Source organism: Hyperolius riggenbachi, chromosome 6 (assembly GCF_040937935.1).
Source record: "Hyperolius riggenbachi isolate aHypRig1 chromosome 6, aHypRig1.pri, whole genome shotgun sequence".
Classification (NCBI taxonomy): domain Eukaryota; kingdom Metazoa; phylum Chordata; class Amphibia; order Anura; family Hyperoliidae; genus Hyperolius; species Hyperolius riggenbachi.
In genome coordinates, this window is record NC_090651.1 from 10811059 (window position 1) to 10833729 (window position 22671).

Sequence of the window (22671 nt, forward strand, 5' to 3'; positions counted from 1 at the left end):
GCCCTGGTCTCCCATAGTGCTCTGGAGCAGAAAGCTGTGACATCATAGCTTAGGCCAAACATCACTGGGAGGGCGGGATTACATACCAGTAAAGTGTTCTACCCAGAATTTTTTCCTAGCTGGGTGGTATGAAAAAGTAGCTGGGTGGGGCAAGACGGTGGAACGCAGGGCTGGTGCAACTCTTACAGCAGAGGAGGAGGTGAGCAGATGACAGCCGGGTGCTCACCAAAACTAGCTGGGTGGAGCACCCGGCTAAAGGGGCCCATACACTTATACTATTTCCTGCCGATATATATACAGCAGATTCGATCACTGTGATCGAATCTGCTGTGAAATAGTTACGCAAACGCTGACACTGACGCGTGTCCCCGCTGTCTCTTCTCCGCACTGGGCTCCAGGGTTCTTGCTGGCTTCACTTCCTGTCTGGGGACGTTTAAACAGAAGAGCACCCTCTACTGTTTAAACTTCCCCCGGCAGGAAGTAAAGTGAAGCTGAAGCCCAGAGAGGAGAAGAGACAGCGGAGATCGGGGGATTCGCGTCGGCCGGATCAGGTAATGTATGCAGGGGGTGGCGGTGGCAGCTCTACAGTCACACATGACTGAAACCGCAAGCTTTCACGCTCTGTTATGTGTGCACCTAGCCTTAGTCTCCAGGTCAGGCTGAAGCAATGATGGCTAACCTTGGCATTCCAGCTGTGACAAAACTACAGATCCCATCATGCCTCTGCCTCCCCGAGTTATGCCTTAGAGCTGTCAGAGTATTGCAATGCCTCATGGGACTTGTAGTTCCACCACAGCTGGAGTGCCAAGGTTAGCCATCACTGGGCTAAAGCATTATTGGAGTAATCTTTAAGGGCTGGTGCACACCGAGCGGCTTTTTGGGCGTTTTCAGATCCGCTTGCGGCTGCGGATCTGCTTGGTCAATGTATCTCAATGGGGTGGTGCACACCAGAGCGGGAGGCGTTTTGCAGAAACGAAAAATGCCTGGGTGAGGCATTTTTTGGATTGCGGATGCGTTTCTGCCTCATGTTAAGTATAGGAAAAACGCAAACCGCTCTGAAAAACGGCACTTCAGAGCGGTTTTGCAGGCGTTTTTGTTACAGAAGCTGTTCAGTAACAGCTTTACTGTAACAATATATGAAATCTACTATACTGAAAACCGCAGCAGCAATCCGCAAAACGCTAGCAAAACGCCTCATAAAAATAAAAAAAAGCGTTTAAAAATCTGCTAGCATTTTGCGGATCTGCTAGCGGGTTTTGGTGTGCACCAGCCCTAAGTTGTCTTTTCATTATTTTCTTGATTTAGATGAGAAGGGCGAGCTGTTGAACCCGATGGGCACCGTGCAATGTAACCCGAACACAGAGAGTGCCGCCACCCTAAGCCTCTGCTTCTTCAACATGGCCGACTACCCCGTCTTCTACCCCTCCAGTGACAAGGTACCCTGTCAGGTGTTGGAAGTATCAACAGATTACCTAAACTGCAGTGTAGTAAAACAACCACAAGGTGTCACTGTCTGAAAATGTGGTGATGATCTCTATGGGAATATCATTTCCTGTATTCTGTGTTCCTCTCTGTTCTAAGCAAGCTGCATTACCTGTTAGTGGTGTATGGTTTATCTCTGCGTGTTTTTCTTCAGTAAAGAGTTCTAACTTGATGTACTGGGTGCCGATCTGTGTGTCCAGAGCACTCTCTGCTCCTTCCTCGGGAACATGCGGGCAGCTGTGCCGGATACATGCCGAGAGATGTGTGTAACCTCTCAGTGTATTCTTGTTTATTCCTTACACTATACTGCAGAGTGTGACGGATGTTAGCGATGGTCAATAAGACATGAATAATTCCATGTCAGGGTTGGAACCCACTAGAGCGATTTTTTTTCTGAGCATTTAGGGAGCGATTCAAACCGTCAGCGATTTCCCTAAATGCTCATCTTATGTTAGTGGATGGGCCAAATTCCACTGGAGCGATTGCGATTACCGCAAAACGCAGGACATGCAGCATATTTCACGTTTAGTGTTAACGTTTCTGCAATGTAAAGTATATAAACACTGGCATAATCGCTCATCAAAAACTACACAGAGCGATGTTGCTAGCATTTTTACATTACTGCACACTGTAACAAAATTAATTGAAAGGACCAATCAGAAATAAAAACGCTATCCCTAAATATTCACCCCTAAATATTGTCTGTAACCTAAATTAATGTTCAGCGCTGCGTAATATGTTGGCGCTTTATAAATACAATAAATAATAATAATAAAAATAATATCCCTACACAATCGCTGGCAAAACGCTGACACTTTTTAAAAACTCTACCGAAAAGCTAATGAAATCGCTTACAAAACGCTAGCAATTGCGATTAGAGATTTGTAGGGAGTTCCCAGGCCTGACTGTTTCTTTTTTTTTTTTTCTTTTTAGTAACTTTATGCGTATATATGCGCAGCTTTGGAAATGCACCAATGGGAAGTAGACGCTGCATTTGACTGATCTGTTTTCAAGCTACATAAATTTACTGCTTGATTCATGGCAGGAAAACGTAATGCTGAACAGTCACCGCAGGGAGGGAGGAGCATCTGGGAGGACCACCCTGATGAAATCTCTCCAGGAGTCGGCAGGACTGGACCAGCTTTGTAGTATGAAAACACCACCAACAGCTCATTCCTCCCTGCAGTGACTGTGATCAGATCTTCTCAGGACAAGTAAGAGAACAGCCTCTTCCTATATTACCGGCAAAGGCAAGAAATAACCAGTGTAATGCTGGCCATACACGGCGAGGTGCGCTGTTATCAATCGAGCCGCTGATGGCTCAATTGATAATATCCGACAGGTCCGATGACTCGCCGGATAGATTCCCTGCTCGATCCCCGCCGGCAGACAATAGCGGGGAATTAATCGGCTGATAAGGAGCGCCGGTGGGGACGAGCGAGAATCGATCAGCGCGGACGCGGCGGGAGTCGATCCGGCGGCTAATCGGCCACCGGATCGACCAGTGTATGCCCAGCATTAAATGTACAGTATAAAATGCTTTTTACCCTTGAACAATAATATAAAAAACATGGTAGGCATGTTCTTTATAGATAATTACAGTGTTTTTTATATTTTACTTTTTAGAGTTTAATACCACTTTAGTATGTATCAAGCTTTACAAGTAGGCAGATGTCAGAATCACTTTAAAGGGATCTGAGCAGAAGATTCTGAAAACCTTTTAAATGTGCCCTCCCCTAAGAGAGGTGAGGTTTTTTTTTTTTTTTTTTTTTTTTTTTTTTTTTTTTTTTTTGTGGGGCAGCAGGCATTTACCTACCTACAACTCCCCCCATCCTTATGGATGAACTACATCACCCAGGCATGCATTGTACGGCGATGGAGACTTTCATTGGGGGGGTGTAAATAAATGCCTGCTCCAGCAGGAAAGCCACATAATTAATGATCCCTTTGGAGCCATCCACCCCAGGAAAGGATGTTCATGTATATGAAGGTTAGTGGTACGTTCCATCACACTCCGCCTCCTTATCTATCTCCGGGACTCCGGTGGTGAGCTCCCTCCCCCACAATTCTGCATCTCAGCACACCGCTGCAGCCATGATGAGTCCAGATGCTGGTTCCGCCCTCCCCGGTGGATTCCCCACCATGTGAATGGGGCGGTTGGGAGTCCAGCTGTGTGTGAGTCAGCCCTGCGTTCCGGCCTCATGTCGGGTGTAGTGGAGCTTCCTGCTCTGGGAAAGTTCAACGCTTGTGTCTGAAAGGCAAAGATCTGCTGGATGAGTCCGCTCAAAGAATTCATAGTTTTTAATTAGTATTTTTAGAACTGTGTGTGTACAGTGTGTCTGTGTGTGTCTGTGTCTGTCTGTGTGTGTGTGTGTGTGTACAGTGTGTGTGTGTGTACAGTGTGTGTGTGTGTACAGTGTGTGTGTGTGTACAGTGTGTGTGTGTGTACAGTGTGTGTGTGTGTACAGTGTGTGTGTGTGTACAGTGTGTGTGTGTGTACAGTGTGTGTGTGTGTACAGTGTGTGTGTGTGTACAGTGTGTGTGTGTGTACAGTGTGTGTGTGTGTACAGTGTGTGTGTGTGTACAGTGTGTGTGTGTGTACAGTGTGTGTGTGTGTACAGTGTGTGTGGTGCGTGTAGTCTGTGTGTCTGTGTGTGTGTGTACAGTGTGTGTGTGTGTGTGTACAGTGTGTGTGTGTGTGTGTACAGTGTGTGTGTGTGTGTGTACAGTGTGTGTGTGTGTGTGTGTACAGTGTGTGTGTGTGTGTGTACAGTGTGTGTGTAGTGTGTGTACAGTGTGTGTAGTCTGTGTGTCTGTGTGTGTGTGTGTACAGTGTGTGTGTGTGTGTGTACAGTGTGTGTGTGTGTGTACAGTGTGTGTGTGTGTGTAGTGTGTGTACAGTGTGTGTAGTCTGTGTGTCTGTGTGTGTGTGTGTACAGTGTGTGTGTGTGTGTGTGTGTACAGTGTGTGTGTGTGTGTGTGTGTGTGTGTACAGTGTGTGTGTGTGTGTAGTGTGTGTGTGTGTACAGTGTGTGTGTGTGTGTGTGTACAGTGTGTGTGTGTGTGTGTGTGTGTGTGTGTACAGTGTGTGTAGTCTGTGTGTCTGTGTGTGTGTGTGTACAGTGTGTGTGTGTGTGTGTGTGTGTGTGTGTACAGTGTGTGTGTGTGTGTGTACAGTGTGTGTGTGTGTGTGTGTGTGTGTACAGTGTGTGTGTGTGTGTGTGTGTGTGTACAGTGTGTGTGTGTGTGTGTGTGTGTACAGTCTGTGTGTCTGTCTGTGTGTCTGTGTGTCTGTCTGTGTGTGTGTGTGTTTATCCCCGTGACTCATTCTCACACTTCTCTTGTCTGTAGATTCTGGAGCTGGGCCGTCTTGGCGAAGTGTCCAATGCCACGATAGATGAGGTAACTATTACTGGTGACCTGTCCTGCTCCTCACTGTGCTGATCTGAGCGGCGCACAAAGTTCTGGGAGCTCTGTCATTATCATGCTGCTGCCTAGTGCTGTGTGGGGTACACCGGGCACAACCAGGTGCTCCTATAACCCTTTAGCAGCCAATTTATTTAGAGCTTTGCAAATGCTTCAGGCCAATTTATTTTAGTACATTTTTTTTATTTCTTATTTGTAACAGTTCCTTGTTTCTAATTAGTACTGCTGTAATGTGTATTTATGGCCGCTTGTCACTAGGGGGCAGCGTGAGCCAGTAACAGAGGACTTCTGCTTTCAGCTTCTATGTTTTCTGCTAGCAGAGAGACATCAAAGCATTCCAAGAATTTACAGCACTACTTGCTCTGCCAACTGAAGTCAAAAGCAGTGAAGTTGCTAATGGTTTAAGGAGGCCATAGAGATGATTGCCACCAGATCTACCAGCAGATCGGTCCCTCTCTGATCGAATCTGATCAGAAATGTATTTATTGCCTGCCGGCTGAGATCGTCTGGGCTGTTCTGGGTTCATGCCGGCGCAACTCCTTTCCGCGTGTTTTTGAAGCGCGAGCACTTGTACCTTTTGGTACCGCCGCATGTAGTGACGTCAGTACATAAACTCCGTTACCGCTGTTCACTCGGATCGAGCCCTTTTGACAGAGATTTTCCAGCATGACCGATCTATCGTTTCGATCGATTTAGCTAGAAATTGGTTGAATTGATCAATCGTGTGGCTATGTTGTGGCATCTTCATGATCGAATTGGCCGGACATTTTTCAGTTTTGTAAAGCAAGAAATGGTGTAGCCAGTACAGAAGTCACTCTGGACGAAGACCGGGGGCCACCCCCTGAGACCATCCTATGTCCCCCCCCCCCCCCCCCCAAGGGGAACATGTACCATAAGTTGAGACGTGAGGTTGTAGAGCATTGCTCTCAGTGACAGCTGGCTGGTTACGTTGGAGCCGCCGCTGGTCTCGCAGCCGCTGAGCTCCACGTGATACTACCCCCCCCCTCCCCCCACGTGGCCTGAGCTGGGTCACTGTGACAGGAAGACGTTCAGCAGGTGTCTATCATTCTCTCTTCCCACAGCGTCAGCAGCTGCTGGAGATCGTGGAGCGAAAAGGCCAAACGGAGCTTTACGAAGACGAGAAAGAGCTGGTCTGGAAACTGCGTCACGAGATCAGAGAGCGCCACCCAGAGGCGCTGCCCAAACTGCTGCTCACCACCAAGTGGAACAAGCACGAAGATGTGGCTCAGGTATGGGGGTGGGGCAGGTGTAGACTGTACAGGGGTCACTCAGGACGATAACCGGGGGCGGGGTCAGTATAGACTGTGCAGGGGTCACTCAGGACAATGACTGGGGATGGGGTCGGTGTAGATTGTACGGGAGTTGCACTACACTCACTACTGACTGCTTACTGCGTATTCTCTGATTCCGGCAGATGGTGTATTTGCTGCAGACGTGGCCAGAGCTTCCCATCCTCACCGCCCTGGAGCTGCTGGACTTCAGCTTCCCTGATCGCTATGTGGGCTCCTTCACCATCAGCTGCTTGAAGAAACTCACGTAAGAACATGACAGCTGCTGATCTGCAGTGTGTGTCTGTGTGGATGTAGTGTGTTTGTGTGTCTTTGTGGATGTAGTGTGTGTGTGTGTGTGTGTGTCTGTCTGTCTGTGCGCTTAGCAGAACTCATGGAGCTAGTGGTGTATCGGGCAGTAGGTAGAGCTAGCGGTGTACCGGGCAGTAGGTGGAGCTTGCGGTGTACCGGGCAGTAGGTGGAGGTAGCGGTGTCCCGGGCAGTAGGTGGAGGTAGCGGTGTCCCGGGCAGTAGGTGGAGCTTGCGGTGTACCGGGCAGTAGGTGGAGGTAGCGGTGTCCCGGGCAGTAGGTGGAGCTAGCGGTGTACTGGGCTGCAGGTGGAGCTAGTGGTGTACCGGGCTGCAGGTGGAGCTAGAGGTGTACCAGGCAGTAGGTGGAGCTAGCTGGGTTCTGAGCAGTAGGTGGAGCTAGCGGTGTACCAGGCAGTAGGTGGAGCTTGCTGTGTTCTGAGCAGTAGGTGGAGCTAGCGGTGTACCAGGCAGTAGGTGGAGCTAGCGGTGTACCAGGCCGTAGGTGGAGCTAGCGGTGTACCAGGCCGTAGGTGGAGCTAGCGGTGTACCAGGCAGTAGGTGGAGCTAGCGGTGTACCAGGCCGTAGGTGGAGCTAGCGGTGTACCAGGCCGTAGGTGGAGCTAGCGGTGTACCAGGCCGTAGGTGGAGCTAGCGGTGTCCCGGGCAGTAGGTGGAGGTAGCGGTGTCCCGGGCAGTAGGTGGAGCTTGCGGTGTACCGGGCAGTAGGTGGAGGTAGCGGTGTCCCGGGCAGTAGGTGGAGCTAGCGGTGTACTGGGCTGCAGGTGGAGCTAGTGGTGTACCGGGCTGCAGGTGGAGCTAGAGGTGTACCAGGCAGTAGGTGGAGCTAGCTGTGTTCTGAGCAGTAGGTGGAGCTAGCGGTGTACCAGGCAGTAGGTGGAGCTTGCTGTGTTCTGAGCAGTAGGTGGAGCTAGCGGTGTACCAGGCAGTAGGTGGAGCTAGCGGTGTACCAGGCCGTAGGTGGAGCTAGCGGTGTACCAGGCCGTAGGTGGAGCTAGCGGTGTACCAGGCCGTAGGTGGAGCTAGCGGTGTGCCGGGCAGTAGGTGGAGCTTGCGGTGTACCGGGCAAGTAGGTGGAGCTTGCGGTGTACCGGGCAGTAGGTGGAGCTAGCGGTGTACTGGGCTGCAGGTGGAGCTAGAGGTGTACCAGGCAGTAGGTGGAGCTAGCTGGGTTCTGAGCAGTAGGTGGAGCTAGCGGTGTACCAGGCAGTGGGTGGAGCTTGCTGTGTTCTGAGCAGTAGGTGGAGCTAGCGGTGTACCAGGCAGTAGGTGGAGCTAGCGGTGTACCAGGCAGTAGGTGGAGCTAGCGGTGTACCAGGCAGTAGGTGGAGCTAGCGGTGTACCGGGCAGTAGGTGGAGCTAGCGGTGTGCTGGGCAGTAGGTGGAGCTAGCGGTGTGCTGGGCAGTAGGTGGAGCTAGCGGTGTGCTGGGCAGTAGGTGGAGCTAGCGGTGTGCTGGGCAGTAGGTGGAGCTAGCGGTGTACCAGGCAGTGGGTGGAGCTTGCTGTGTTCTGAGCAGTAGGTGGAGCTAGCGGTGTACCAGGCAGTAGGTGGAGCTAGCGGTGTACCAGGCAGTAGGTGGAGCTAGCGGTGTACCAGGCAGTAGGTGGAGCTAGCGGTGTACCAGGCAGTAGGTGGAGCTAGCGGTGTGCTGGGCAGTAGGTGGAGCTAGCGGTGTGCTGGGCAGTAGGTGGAGCTAGCGGTGTGCTGGGCAGTAGGTGGAGCTAGCGGTGTGCTGGGCAGTAGGTGGAGCTAGCGGTGTGCTGGGCAGTAGGTGGAGCTAGCGGTGTGCTGGGCAGTAGGTGGAGCTAGCGGTGTGCTGGGCAGTAGGTGGAGCTAGCGGTGTGCTGGGCAGTAGGTGGAGCTAGCGGTGTGCTGGGCAGTAGGTGGAGCTAGCGGTGTGCTGGGCAGTAGGTGGAGCTAGCGGTGTGCTGGACAGTAGGTGGAGCTAGCGGTGTACTGGACAGTAGGTGGAGCTAGCGGTGTACTGGACAGTAGGTGGAGCTAGTGGTGTACTGGACAGTAGGTGGAGCTAGTGGTGTACTGGACAGTAGGTGGAGCTAGTGGTGTACTGGACAGTAGGTGGAGCTAGTGGTGTACTGGACAGTAGGGGGAGCTAGCGGTGTACCAGGTAGTAGGGGGAGCTAGCGGTGTACCGGGCAGTAGGTGGAGCTAGCGGTGTACCGGGCTGTAGGTGGAGCTAGCGGTGTACCGGGCTGCAGGTGGAGCTAGCGGTGTACCGGGCAGTAGGTGGAGCTAGCGGTGTACCGGGCAGTAGGTGGAGCTAGCGGTGTACCGGGCAGAAGGTGGAGCTAGCGGTGTACCGGTCAGTAGGTGGAGCTAGCGGTGTACCGAGCAGTGACATGCTAAATTTTCCTGTTCAGAATCTAATTTTATTGCAATGTTATATGTGTGTTGAAATTGGAGCAATCTGATTCAGTTGCTGCCAATTATGATTGGTACCATTCTAAGCTGCGCACAAATTGCGTGAAGCTGGAAAAGCTTGTGTAGTATTTTTCGTCTTCAGTGGTTGGTGATGAGCAGCAGAATGTGATACCCGACCTCACCAGCAATGTTTGTCTTCCAGGAATGAGGAGCTCTGCCAGTATCTGCTGCAGCTGGTTCAGGTTCTCAAATATGAATCCTATCTGGACTGTGAACTGACCATCTTCCTGCTGGAGCGAGCGCTGATGCACCGCAAGATCGGCCACTTCCTGTTCTGGCACCTACGGTAATCACTGCGTACTACCATGATGCTTAGCAGGCGGTCATGTGACTCCGGGGACAGCAGGCGGTCATGTGACTCCGGGGACAGCAGGCGGTCATGTGACTCCGGGGACAGCAGGCGGTCATGTGACTCCGGGGACAGCAGGCGGTCATGTGACTCCGGGGACAGCAGGCGGTCATGTGACTCCGGGGCATCCAGTGATAGGTCACCCAGCTGGCCCCCCCTTCTTGACTTGTATTTGAACTGGAGGTTGAACTGTATTTTCCAGGTTTAAAGAGGAGCTGTCAGCCATACTATGCTAGATAAAAAAACGACATAAGTAGATAAATACTAGCTCTACTTACATAACATGTGTATCGCACGGTCCAAGTGTTGATTTCAGTGAACTTTATAAAATAAAAAAAGGTAAATGGAGAGAATTCTGTTTGCTGGCAGGGGCCATCTTTACTTCCTCCAGTTGAAGCCAATGGTGAGGTCATTTCCTCCCTTACTCGGCCCTCCTCCTCACACCAATAGGGAGCGTTGATTGTAAATGCAGGGAATCCCTAATGCTGGATACACACGTTGCGTTTTCCCGTGCGATTTGTGGGATCGATTCGATTATTTCCAACATGTTCGATCGTGTTTCGATGGATACAGCCGTCGATTTTGCATACTTAATATGCAAAATCGACGGCTGTGTCCATCGAAACACAACCGAACATGTTGGAAATAATCGAATCGACTGAATCGATCCCGCGAATCGCACGGGAAAATGCAATGTGTGTATCCAGCATTAGGAAATGGTAGTAGGGACACGGGGGTCCCCATGGATGCGATGCGGTGGTGGCGGCCACTGTCCACATGAATCAGCGGAGATGCTGGAATGTGGGGAGGGGGAAGACACTGACAGTCATGGGAGGCAGCCAATGAGAGGAAAAGGAGTGAGAGTGACACAGGCCGCAGCCAATCAGGCTGAACTAGCTGTGTCTGTGCAGAAACTCCCCCAGCCTGCACTGCAACTTCTCTTTTGCGGCTGATTACTGGCTGCGTACTAAGGAGCTGGGGACATGAGGATTCATCTCTGCAATAACAAAGTAAGATTGATTTTAAAGTTCTGCATTGCCTTTTTAGCATTCCTTTTATATGATCAACAGGCATGAAAAACAAAATCCATTCTCTATTTCTAACAGTTACTCTTTAAAGTGTATCGGAGGCGATATGTGACATGATAAACACGTGTATGTACAGTACAAAACAAAACCAGGCCTGAAAGAGTTAGTTTCTAGGCATGGAAGTGACGGCTTCTGTCTTGTCGGTAGCTTGTCGCAATATAGTAAACATCACTGATAAGCAGATAATAGCCATAAAACTTTTCCTGGCAGAATACAACTTCTGAGGGCAGGGAAAGATAAAATACTCACTTTATTTTCTGTTAAACAATACCAGTTGCCTGGCAGCCCTGCTGATCTATTTGGCTGCAGTAGTGTATGAATCACACACCAGAAACAGGGCATGCTGTCAGATCTGACAATAATGTCAGAAACCTCTGATATGCTGCATGCTTGTTCAGGGGCTATGGCTAAAAGTATAAGAGGCAGAGGACCAGCAGAGCAGCCAGGCAACTGGTATTGCGTAAAGTGAAATAAATATGGCAGCAGCCATATCCCTCTTGCTTCAGGTGTACTGTATTTGCTTTCTGTTTTTTTTTCTTTGTTATTGAAATTAGTGTTTAAAGATTTCCTGATGTTGCGCCAGTTTCATATTTGAGCTGCCTTAGGTTATTGCAGCGGTTTTATTGATATTAGATGTATATTCTAATCTCATGTCTGTGCCTGTTCCTCCCCCTGCAGATCGGAGATGCACGTCCCGGCCGTGGCCCTGAGGTTTGGCCTCATTCTTGAAGCTTATTGTCGGGGAAGCAACTTCCATATGAAAGTTCTCATGAAGCAGGTAAGTGCTTGCTGCATGTATCCAAAGGTGCGGCGCAGGTTTGGGGGTGCAGGTCAGAGGGCGCTGAACGGGTCAGAGGGTGCCGCAGGTAGGTAAATCTGTGGCCGAAATGGATTCTTAGACTGAACAGGTGGGTCCCCCCCCTCCCCACCCCAGAATAGAGGCGGCACAGGTGCTCCAAGTGTTAGGTAGCCCCCTTCCCAGTGTTAATAGCTATTTGTGCTCCCTCCCCAGTATAGCTAGCGAGATTAGCCCCCTGTATTGGCTAGGTCCCCCCCCCTCCCCCCTGGCCAGTACTGATTGCCATACATCCCCCAGGTATTAGGTAGGTCCCAGCATGAATAGCCAGATGTCGCCTTGGTTGTAGGTTCCTCCCATGCAGAGTTTGATATCCAGATAAGCCCCCATAGGGGAGCTGGAGGAGAGTGATAGAGAGGAGCTGCTGGCATGGCTGAGGATAGATCTACACTCACCCTGCTCCTGCAAAAGTCCCGGTGGTGATAAATACTATTCCCCCTCCAGGCCCCCCATGGATTCAGGGGTAAGACACAGTTCGGGTGCCAGCTTATTGTTTTTGTTGTAATTTGGGCTCCTTCTCTTGAACGGCGCCCAAATTACTTCCTGAGGCTGCTATAGCCGGAATTCATATTACGGCCTATGGCGGCGCCAGCTGCGCCCAAATCTCCAGCGCAGTTTTTCCCTGACTCGCCCTTATCTCCCTTCTGCTCTCCACACTCTATCCGGCTAGGAGCTGCATTCACCTGGGTCAGTTATTGGCACTATAGCGTAAAGCGCTTCAGACCAGCTTATCGGTGACACCATAGGATTGGCCTCCTCAGTGGAGTCACTGAATGACGATGCTGATAATTGGTGGGTTTGTGTTGTGAGCGGTCTGTTCTTGCTGACTCCTCCTCTTCCTCCCGTTGTGTATGGTACAGGGGGATGCTTTGTCCAAGCTGAAGGGTCTCAATGACTTTGTGAGGTCCAGTGTCCAGAAGACCAATAAGGCCCAAGCCAAGGAAGCCATGCACATGTGTCTGCGGCAGGACACCTACCTGGAACCACTGTCCCACCTGTACTCCCCACTGGACCCGAACCTCATCCTAACAGATGTCTGGTGAGTGCCGCCGACGCCCTGGCCACATGATCAGCCTCTTATCTGTGTCCCGTCGTTGTGTAACTTTATATACTACAGTAGCAATAAAAAAGTATGTGAAACCCTGGGAATTTTATGGACACAAATTGGTCATAAAATGTGATCTGATCTTCATCTATGTCACAACAATAGACAATCACAGTCTGCTTAACCATTTAAGCCTTCTGGACGTAGTGGCTACGCCCAGAAGGCCATGCGCTCTCCCGCGGCCGATTGCATGCGCGCTCCCGAACTGCAGATCGCTAGCCTAGGAATCAATCAATCGGAACATGGTGCCCGATGATTGATTCCTCTCCCCCGCAAAAAAAGCGACCACTTCTCTCGGAAGCCTCACATTTTCTGCCTCATGCGTCTCCCTACGTCCCTCTAAGCGTACATGTTACACTTAGAGTGACGTCATGTGAACAAACTCATGGCTGCTATCTTGTGGCAAAAAAGTTAAACTACATCTACATGTAAAAAAAATAAAAATAAAATGTTTACCTAAAAAAAAATTACTATTTACATCCCACCCTCCCAAAAATACCCAAATAAAATGTTTAATAAAAATAAAAAAATTACAATAAAAAAGTAAATATTTACCTAAGGGTCTGAACTTTTTAAATATCAATGTAAAGATGAAATACTTCAATTATTTTATTTTTATTATAAGCTTGTAAATAGTGGTGGATGCAAAACGGAAAAAATGCACTTTTAATTCCAAATAAAATATTGTTGCCATACATTGTGATATGGACATAATTTAAACGGTGTAATAACCGGGACAAATGGGCAAATACAATACGTGGGTTTTAATTATGAAGGCATGTATTATTTTAAAACGAATTAATGAATTTTTTTTCTTATTCTTCCTGTTAAAATGCATTTACAGTAAAGTGGCTCTTAGCAAAATGTACCACACAAAGAAAGCCTAATTGGTGGCGGAAAAAACAAGATGTAGATCAGTTCATTGTGATAAGTAGTGATAAAGTTATAGGCTAATGAATGGGAGGTGAACATTGCTCGGATGCATAAAGTGAAAACGACTGAGGGCTGAAGTGGTTAAACTAATGCCACACAAATCCAATGAAAATAATGTAATAAGGGCTTCATTTTTACAATAATTATGTATAAATGATTTAGTCAGTGTTTGCCCATTGTAAAAGCTTTCCTCTCCCTGATTTACATTCTGACATTGACCACATGGTGACATGTAATCTGACCGTCTGCGCATTCACGACTCAGCCACATGCACATGCCCCATCGCGATCCCACAGCCGGGAGCGTTCTGTGCCTGCGCAGTAGTATCACAGGTGCGGAATGCTCCCAGGTACGGGGAGGGTGGTGGGGGCGCGGCTAGGCCACACATACGCAGAAGAGTGCAGAAGGTCAGGTTACCGGGGGGCACATCAAGTGAGGACTACAAGGGAGCTCAAGCGCCTCATGGGGCTGGAGGAAGCCCCAGGTAAGTATAAATACACCCATTAATCCCAGCTCAGGTACACTTTAGGGTCCAGTTATTGTTGTTGGAATTAAAATAGTAAAGTTCTTGGCATCCCCGGTATGATTTAAGTAACTGTTTTTCCTCCTGCAGTGTGGAACTTTGCACTTTTATGGAGTCCAAGATGAAGCCACTTTGGATCGTCTACAATAGCGACTTGTCCGGCGGGAACCGCATTGGTATTATCTTCAAGAATGGAGATGGTAAGTGCACTCCTGGAGGGGCGGGGACTGTGTGTGGGAATCCTCCTGGAGGGGGTGGGGTTGTGTGTGTGATTGTACTTCTGGAGGAGCTGGGACTGTGTGTGAGCGTCGTCCTGGTGGGGTGGGGACTGTGTGTGGTTAATGGCATATGTGAGTGCAGTCCTGGAGGGGTGGGGGCTGTGTGTGGTTATTAGCATGTGTGAGCGTCCTGCTGGAGGGGGCGGGTGCTGTGTGTGATAATTATGTGTGAGCGTACTCCTGGAGGGGCGGGGACTGTGTGAGCGTACTCCTGGAGGGGCGGGGACTGTGTGTGAGCGTACTCCTGGAGGGGTGGGGCTGTGTGTGAGCGTACTCCTGGAGGGGTGGGGACTGGGTGAGCATACTCCTGGAGGGGCGGGGACTGTGTGGGTGTCCTCCTGGAGGGACGGGGGCTGTGTGCGATTGTACTTCCGTAGGGGCGGGGACTGTGTGTGATAATTGGCATGTATGGCGTTTTTACACGTCCTCCAATCTCCGCAGATCTTCGGCAAGACATGCTGACCCTGCAGATGATCCGACTGATGGACTTCCTGTGGAAGAAGGAGGGGCTGGACCTTCGGTAAGGCAGCTTGTTTTCTGTATCTTGAAATTCAAAGACTGAAATCGGCGCCAATAGTCTTAACCCTCTTAGCGGTAACCCCGAGCTGAGCTCGGGCTATGCCGCCGCAGAGGATATCTCAGCCCCTGGTGGGGCGATTTGCTTCATTTAAAGTGCTGTACGCGCAGCTAGCACTTTGCTAGCCGCGTGTCCACCTTGATCGCCGCCGCTCTACGGCGATCGTCCGCACGCAGCGGCGGAAGAGCGCCCCCGCCAGAGCCCTGCGCTGCCCGGACCAATGACTTCCAGGCAGCGCTATGGGCTGGATCGTAGGCGTCTGACGTCAGGACGTCTGCTGACGTCCATGACGTCATTCCGATCGTCGCCATGGCAACAGGAAAAGCCAAACAGGGGAACGCGTTATATACGCATTTCCCTGTTTGCTATTGATGCCGGAGACGATCGCACTAGAGGGACACATGCGCCCTCTAGTGGTGTTTCATGTAGCTACCACTCTGGTAGCTTTACATTAAAAAATTTTTTTTTTTTTAAATGTATTTCTGCCTATTTGGCAGAATTAAAGACCCGCCAGGAAGGTTACTACTTATGGTGACCATTAGTGGTATCAGTTACCACCGCCGGATGCAAGACAAGTCCTAATAACCCAAATAAAAACAAAAAGGGAAATGTAGCCACATCACAGACTGATTATCAGCGCCACGGAATATGTCGGCACTTTATAAATCAATAACAATAAGCGGTTTTTTAAGTCTCTTATATTTAGTTTGCTTTATGCAGTAGATGGTGGGGATGAAAAACCAGATGCAAATACTCATGCAGAATCATGCACATTTTTATGCAAATGCAGCTTGAAATGGACCAATCAAGTCCCACCCAGGTTTAAATTGATTGGTCCTTTTTCAAGGTGCATAAATTTGCATAAAAATTTACATAAATCTGCATGAACTCGGTAATATTTGCATCTCATTGATCAATCCTAGTAGCCAGGTGATGTAATGGTACAAAGATCTCAGAAAATGTTCATGTGACCCCGAAGCAAAACAATTAATTATGATATGATGAATTGGTTGTGTAGTATAGATAATTTAGTGGCAAAGAAAATATTCTCATATTTTTATTTTTTAGTTATATAGTATTTTTTTAAATAACTTTGCATCATTCTCTATTTGCAGTTTACGCAATACTCAGCATTCTAAATGATTTTACAGAGAAGGATAGTGAACTTTTCAACTTTCCTCTGCAGAAAAAAAAACAACAAAATACAGTGCCACACACTTGAGAGAATAAGCTTCAGAAGGCAGAGCTTTCTGTGACTTGGAAAGTCCGAGAGATCAGTGGCTCTTTTGCACAGAGAACTGAAGTTTTTTAACTTTTTGTGTACTGGAAACCATATGAGACTCCTATCTCTGCTGCAAATGTTTTATTTCTTATCTGTACTACACATACAAATCATTATATCATAAGTTTATTTTCACGTCCGATTTCCTTTAAGTAAAATTTAGCAAATAACCTTCTGCTCAGATTAGGAACTGCGGGTCTAAAATCAAGCTACACTTCCTCCACTGACACCTCCCCTTCCTGTCATCACAGGGTGACGCCCTACGGCTGCTTGTCAACGGGAGACAAGACGGGTCTCATTGAAGTTGTCATGCGCTCTGACACAATCGCCAACATTCAGCGCAACAAGAGCAACATGGCAGCAACTGCAGCGTTCAACAAGGATGCCCTGCTGAACTGGCTAAAGAGCAAGAATCCGGGGTGAGTAGGGGGAAGAGGGGGTCACTTGCAGTGCATGCTGGGACTGGCAATAATCCTGGGGTGAGGGGGTGGTGGGACGCAGGCAGTGCATGCTGGGACTGGCAATAATCCTGGGGTGAGTGGGTGGTGGGACACGGGCAGTGCATGCTGGGACTGGTAATCCTGGGGTGAGTGGGTGGTGGGACGCGGGCAGTGCATGCTGGGACTGGCAATAATCCTGGGGTGAGTGGGTGGTGGGACGCGGGCAGTGCATGCTGGGACTGGCAATAATCCTGGGGTGAGTGGGTGGTGGGACGCAGGCAGTGCATGCTGGGACTGGCAATAATCCTGGGGTGAGTGGGTGGTGGGACACGGGCAGTGCATGCTGGGACTGGTAATCCTGGGGTGAGTGGGTGGTGGGACGCGGGCAGTGCATGCTGGGACTGGCAATAATCCTGGGGTGAGTGGGTGGTGGGACGTGGGCAGTGCATGCTGGGACTGGCAATAATCCTGGGGTGAGTGGGTGGTGGGACGCGGGCAGTGCATGCTGGGACTGGTAATCCTGGGGTGAGTGGGTGGTGGGACGCAGGCAGTGCATGCTGGGACTGGCAATAATCCTGGGGTGAGGGGGTGGTGGGACGCAGGCAGTGCATGCTGGGACTGGCAATAATCCTGGGGTGAGTGGGTGGTGGGACGCAGGCAGTGCATGCTGGGACTGGCAATAATCCTGGGGTGAGTGGGTGGTGGGACGCAGGCAGTGCATGCTGGGACTGGCAATAATCCTGGGGTGAGTGGGTGGTGGGACGCAGGCAGTGCATGCTGGGACTGGCAATAATCCTGGGGTGAGTGGGTGGTGGGACACGGGCAGTGCATGCTGGGACTGGTAATCCTGGGGTGAGTGGGTGGTGGGACGCGGGCAGTGCATGCTGGGACTGGCAATAATCCTGGGGTGAGTGGGTGGTGGGACGCGGGCAGTGCATGCTGGGACTGGCAATAATCCTGGGGTGAGTGGGTGGTGGGACGCGGGCAGTGCATGCTGGGACTGGTAATCCTGGGGTGAGTGGGTGGTGGGACGCAGGCAGTGCATGCTGGGACTGGCAATAATCCTGGGGTGAGGGGGTGGTGGGACGCAGGCAGTGCATGCTGGGACTGGCAATAATCCTGGGGTGAGTGGGTGGTGGGACGCAGGCAGTGCATGCTGGGACTGGCAATAATCCTGGGGTGAGTGGGTGGTGGGACGCAGGCAGTGCATGCTGGGACTGGCAATAATCCTGGGGTGAGTGGGTGGTGGGACGCAGGCAGTGCATGCTGGGACTGGCAATAATCCTGGGGTGAGTGGGTGGTGGGACGCAGGCAGTGCATGCTGGGACTGGCAATAATCCTGGGGTGAGTGGGTGGTGGGACGCTGGCAGTGCATGCTGGGACTGGCAATAATCCTGGGGTGAGGGGGTGGTGGGACGCAGGCAGTGCATGCTGGGACTGGCAATAATCCTGGGGTGAGGGGGTGGTGGGACGCAGGCAGTGCATGCTGGGACTGGCAATAATCCTGGGGTGAGGGGGTGGTGGGACGCAGGCAGTGCATGCTGGGACTGGCAATAATCCTGGGGTGAGTGGGTGGTGGGACGCAGGCAGTGCATGCTGGGACTGGCAATAATCCTGGGGTGAGTGGGTGGTGGGACGCAGGCAGTGCATGCTGGGACTGGCAATAATCCTGGGGTGAGTGGGTTGTGGGACGCAGGCAGTGCATGCTGGGACTGGCAATAATCCTGGGGTGAGTGGGTGGTGGGACGCAGGCAGTGCATGCTGGGACTGGCAATAATCCTGGGGTGAGGGGGTGGTGGGACGCGGGCAGTGCATGCTGGGAATTAAAGCTATTTGCGTGACATCTTCAAGATAATGCGACTTCATAATAAAAACGATCTTCCAGCTTCACACTGCAGCCAGGTGGGATATTTTGCTACCGCAAAAACTTGCAAGTTTACAGCCATGGAAACGGGAACATTGTGCAGTCAATACTTACCAGAGTCCTCATCCTACTGCTGTAATTGGCTTCCCATCTCTGAAGTTTCCGCTGTACTCATGTTCAAGAACCTTAGCGTAGTTTCTCCTTCAGCAACCAATCAGCTGCTTCTTATCCTTTTCCTAGAGCAGGTCATATCATGTAAGGTGCCACTGCCTGGTGACTAAAAGGAAGAATAGAATCTTTATTTTTTTCTGCAGTCAGATACTCCATTCGTGTCCCAAACTGTGGCTATAATAAATGTCCCCAGCTATCCCCAGCCTCATCTGGTACTCATGTTAGAGCAAAACTAAAGCCAGAATATAAAAAAGTGCAATAAAAAAAGAGGTAACACCACACATTACTGCAGCTCCACCATGGCTCCTTCACAATTTTTACCATGTTGGAAAATTAAGTTTTTGCTTTTTTTACTCTATAGCTGGGATCTAGGCAGCTTTATTGGGTCACCTTGCGGCTCTGTATACTCCATGTGCGCATACTGCACTTTAACATGCCACGTTCCCCACATGAACTGCGGGCTGTGTCCCTGCTCGATCTCTCCCACATTTCCCAGAGGATTCCCACAGTTTCTCAGCATGTGACAGGCAGCTCCCTCCCCCCTCAGCCTCACAAACTGCATCACATCACAGACAAGCTGAAACTGAGAGCAGAGACTCTGTCTGTGAGCAATAAACAAAGCACACAGGAGTGAGCCTAGATGGGGCGTGGAGGGGGCGTGCATAAATTGTTTTCATTACAACAGAGGCACCCCATTCCTCCCTGGGTCGACAAAGCTTGACAAAGAAAAGATGATTAGATATATTACAGAGACAGTGCAACTAGAAGAGGCTGCAGTAATCCAGAGCACATTAGAACTGAAAATTTGGTTACAGAGTCTCTTTAAAGGCACATTCAGTTACGCCTATCTGAAGAAAAAAAGAATTGCTGCAGATTTACATTAAAGACTTGTAACTGAGGCTTTACCTGCATAGCAGACGCAGGAAAGGTGGTATATTTGTCAATTCTACTGATGTGACTGACTAGGAGAGACACGTTTGTTTTGGTTGGTTGGTGGAATGTCTCCCGAGTCTGTGGTGCTCGATATGATCTGCTTCGGTGTAAGTAACGTTTTCCTCTTGTCGTCTTTAGTGATGCGCTGGAACAAGCGATAGAAGAGTTCACTCTGTCCTGTGCTGGCTACTGTGTAGCGACGTATGTCCTGGGGATCGGGGACCGCCACAGCGACAATATTATGATCCGGGAATCTGGGCAGGTACGCCATTAGCTGATAATCGTAGAGATGCCGATTGTATAGTGTGTGCCTAACTTTATCCAGACTGTCTTATTGATCCAACCTGTCCCACTGCCAGCAGCCTTTATCTCACGTCTGTCCTGCTTTCAGCTGTTCCACATAGATTTCGGACACTTTCTTGGCAATTTTAAGACCAAATTCGGCTTCAATCGAGAACGGGTCCCTTTCATTCTGACGTATGATTTTGTGCACGTGATCCAGCGAGGGAAGACCAGCAACAGCGAGAAATTCGAGAGGTAATCACGGTCTTCCATTCATTCCTTATGACAGCCACCTGGAGACTACTCCTCCCATCTATGGGACAGGAAGCACAATACAATTTTTAAAATGCCACATCCCACTTCCTCCTCTCATTGATTTCCTGTCCCTTGGGATAGCGATCATCCTGGCTGGGCTGTGACTGCTGCACCTACCCTTGTGCTCTGTCTTCTTACCCGTCCGGGGGGCAGCCTTGTGAGTGAGTCCTTTAGAGGCTAGGGAGGAGGCGGTCTGTGGTGGCCGGAATGCTGCCATGCATCACTTCCGGCCACCATCTTCTCTTCCACCAGACCTGTGAGCAGGCCTAGTATGTCAGCTGTATCTTTTCATCGTTGGAGGTGATCCGGAAGTACTGCAGACCTGAACTCTTGCACAGCACACAATGAAAAATCTTTATTCCATATATAGTTGCTGAAGAAATTCACTGCTCTGTGTTCGTTTAGGCAGAACAACCTGTCTAATCTTATCAACAACTGTGAATAGACTGCAGGAGAGCTGTGCCAAGGCAGCTCTCAATATAGTAAACACAGATGCTTAAGCCCTTCAGTGCCTTCTGAAAAAGTGAAACCAAAGCCATAAATTGTAAGGAAAAAAAATTCCCATCAAAGTTATCGTGCTGTGGCTAATCTTTTACAGCAGAGAGGAAGTTCTGAGTTTAGTATGTCCTCATCACATACTGTTCAGCCATTACTACTCAGCCACTGTAATTTTATCTCTCAGTTGTGTCATCAGGCAGCCTCAGCAGAGCAGCTAATTTGTAAACAGAATTTTAATGTCTGCTTCCATGAAAGCAGGAAGTAGACACACTGCAGATTTATTGCAGGATTTGTATCAGCTGTAACTGTTTTTCTTTAAAGGTTATTATGCTGTTGCTTATATTTTAGAGCAGAGAGCAAGTTCTGAGTTCAGGTCCACTTTAAGAGCTAACTTCTCCAAAGAGCTGTTAAGACTCAAGGTGCGTACACACATGCGACTATAGTCGTTTGTAACTATCGTTCCCCGATCTTTACTAACGACGATCGTTACAAAAAACGAACCACCGACTATTAGGCCCCGTTCAGACTGCAGAACGCAGACCGCAACGCATGCGGACCGCAACGCGTACGAACGCACGCCATCCGCGTTCGTATGCGTTGCGTGGCTGATCCCATCACTGAAAAGTGAATGGGACAGCCATGCGTTTTTACAAAAAATGCGTGCAGCATGCGTTTCCGGACCGCACAGGTCCGGAACGCATGCAGTGTGAACATCAGACATTGCACTCAATGCAATGTCTGATGTCGTGCGTGTCGGCCACCTGCACGCGTTTCCAAAACGCGGCTGGAAACGCGTGCAGTGTGAACGGGGCCTTAAGGCAAAGGACGAACGAGCCAAATCACTACAAAAGAAAGTTCTGTCTCGGCGGATTTTAACCAACGACGATCGTTTGCAAAAGTAGCACATCGTTGGAAACGGTCGTTCGTACTAGGCTTGACATGCGCATTTCACTATTTCTCCCTGAAACTTCTCATTTTTATGCGCAGGCGCAATAGTTGCTTTACGTGATGTAACGTTCGTTCTAACGATCAGATCGTTACACACCTTTAAAAACTAACTTTACTCAGGTCGTTCTTTCATCAATTAAAAGCTCGTTCGTCCTCAACGAACGATCGTTGTCGCATGTGTGTACGTAGCATCAGTGCCTGGGGGTCTGTCGTAGTGATAGTCAAGTAGATGCAAATAACTTCGAGTTGATTCAAATGTATGCACCTTTTTTATGCAAATGTATTCAGCTTGAAAATGAACCAATCAAATCCTACTGAGGTAAAATTAGATTTGCATCAACTCAGTTATTTGCATCTACTTGACCATCACTAGTCTGTTGTGTACATTGGTCTTCACAATATCAAAGCGCGTTACCACCTTGCACCCAGTCAAGCACTTTCTACCGAGGACTTCCAGCATGTCTGAGTGATGGATTTAACCAGGTTTGGACCGGAATCAAATCATCGATCCGGCTGACAAGCTGCAGCACCAATTTTCATCAGATTCGATAACATTTTCAAATTGGATGGCCAATCGGCCCTGCCAGATCTGTAGAAGAGTATACACTGTTCCATCACGTACTGTGCTGCTGGGAGTTGTAGTATTGGAGGAACTTCCTGTGATGTCGTGTTTGAAGGCGGAGTTATTCCATAACACCCACACTCCATCAGTACTGTCCTGCTGGAAGTTGTAGTATTGGGGAGGAACTTCCTGTGATGGAATGTTTGGAGGCGGAGTTATTCCATAGCACACCTCCATCACGTACTGTGCTGCTGGGAGTTGTAGTATTGGGGAGGAACTTCCTGTGATGGAATGTTTGGAGGCGGAGTTATTCCATAGCACACGCCCCTCTGTCCCGTACTGTCCAGCTGGGAGTTGTAGTATTGGGGAGGGATTTCCTGTGATGTCATGTTTGGAGGCGGAGTTATTCCATAACACACCTCCATCACGTACTGTGCTGCTGGGAGTTGTAGTGCTGAACTTTCAGCTGATGTGTTCTGTACCTGCAGGTTCCGAGAATACTGTGAAAAGGCCTACATCATCCTGCGATGTCACGGCACCCTCTTCCTCAACTTGTTTGCACTGATGAAAGCGGCGGGGCTGCCGGAACTCACGTGTTCCAAGGACATCCAATATCTCAAGGTGAGATGCTAAACTGCCATAACCTCGCCTGTTACGGTACACACCTAACTGATGTCGCCGATCGGGGATCAGGAC

The 22671-nt window shown here is 49.7% G+C and overlaps 1 protein-coding gene across 2 annotated transcripts in view; it reads left to right on the plus strand.

Moving 5' to 3' along the window:
• The window catches only part of PIK3CD (phosphatidylinositol-4,5-bisphosphate 3-kinase catalytic subunit delta), a 112779-nt gene that overhangs the window by 83348 nt on the left and 6760 nt on the right, over window positions 1-22671 (plus strand). For both annotated transcript variants that reach the window (XM_068238834.1, XM_068238833.1), the window contains exons 10-22: window positions 1306-1436; window positions 4834-4884; window positions 5991-6158; window positions 6344-6465; window positions 9114-9257; window positions 11087-11186; window positions 12125-12303; window positions 13916-14025; window positions 14545-14623; window positions 16214-16381; window positions 19509-19632; window positions 19762-19907; window positions 22464-22596. In XM_068238834.1, coding sequence (XP_068094935.1) covers window positions 1306-1436; window positions 4834-4884; window positions 5991-6158; window positions 6344-6465; window positions 9114-9257; window positions 11087-11186; window positions 12125-12303; window positions 13916-14025; window positions 14545-14623; window positions 16214-16381; window positions 19509-19632; window positions 19762-19907; window positions 22464-22596 — 1655 coding nt within the window. The remainder of the gene's footprint in view (window positions 1-1305; window positions 1437-4833; window positions 4885-5990; window positions 6159-6343; window positions 6466-9113; window positions 9258-11086; window positions 11187-12124; window positions 12304-13915; window positions 14026-14544; window positions 14624-16213; window positions 16382-19508; window positions 19633-19761; window positions 19908-22463; window positions 22597-22671) is intronic.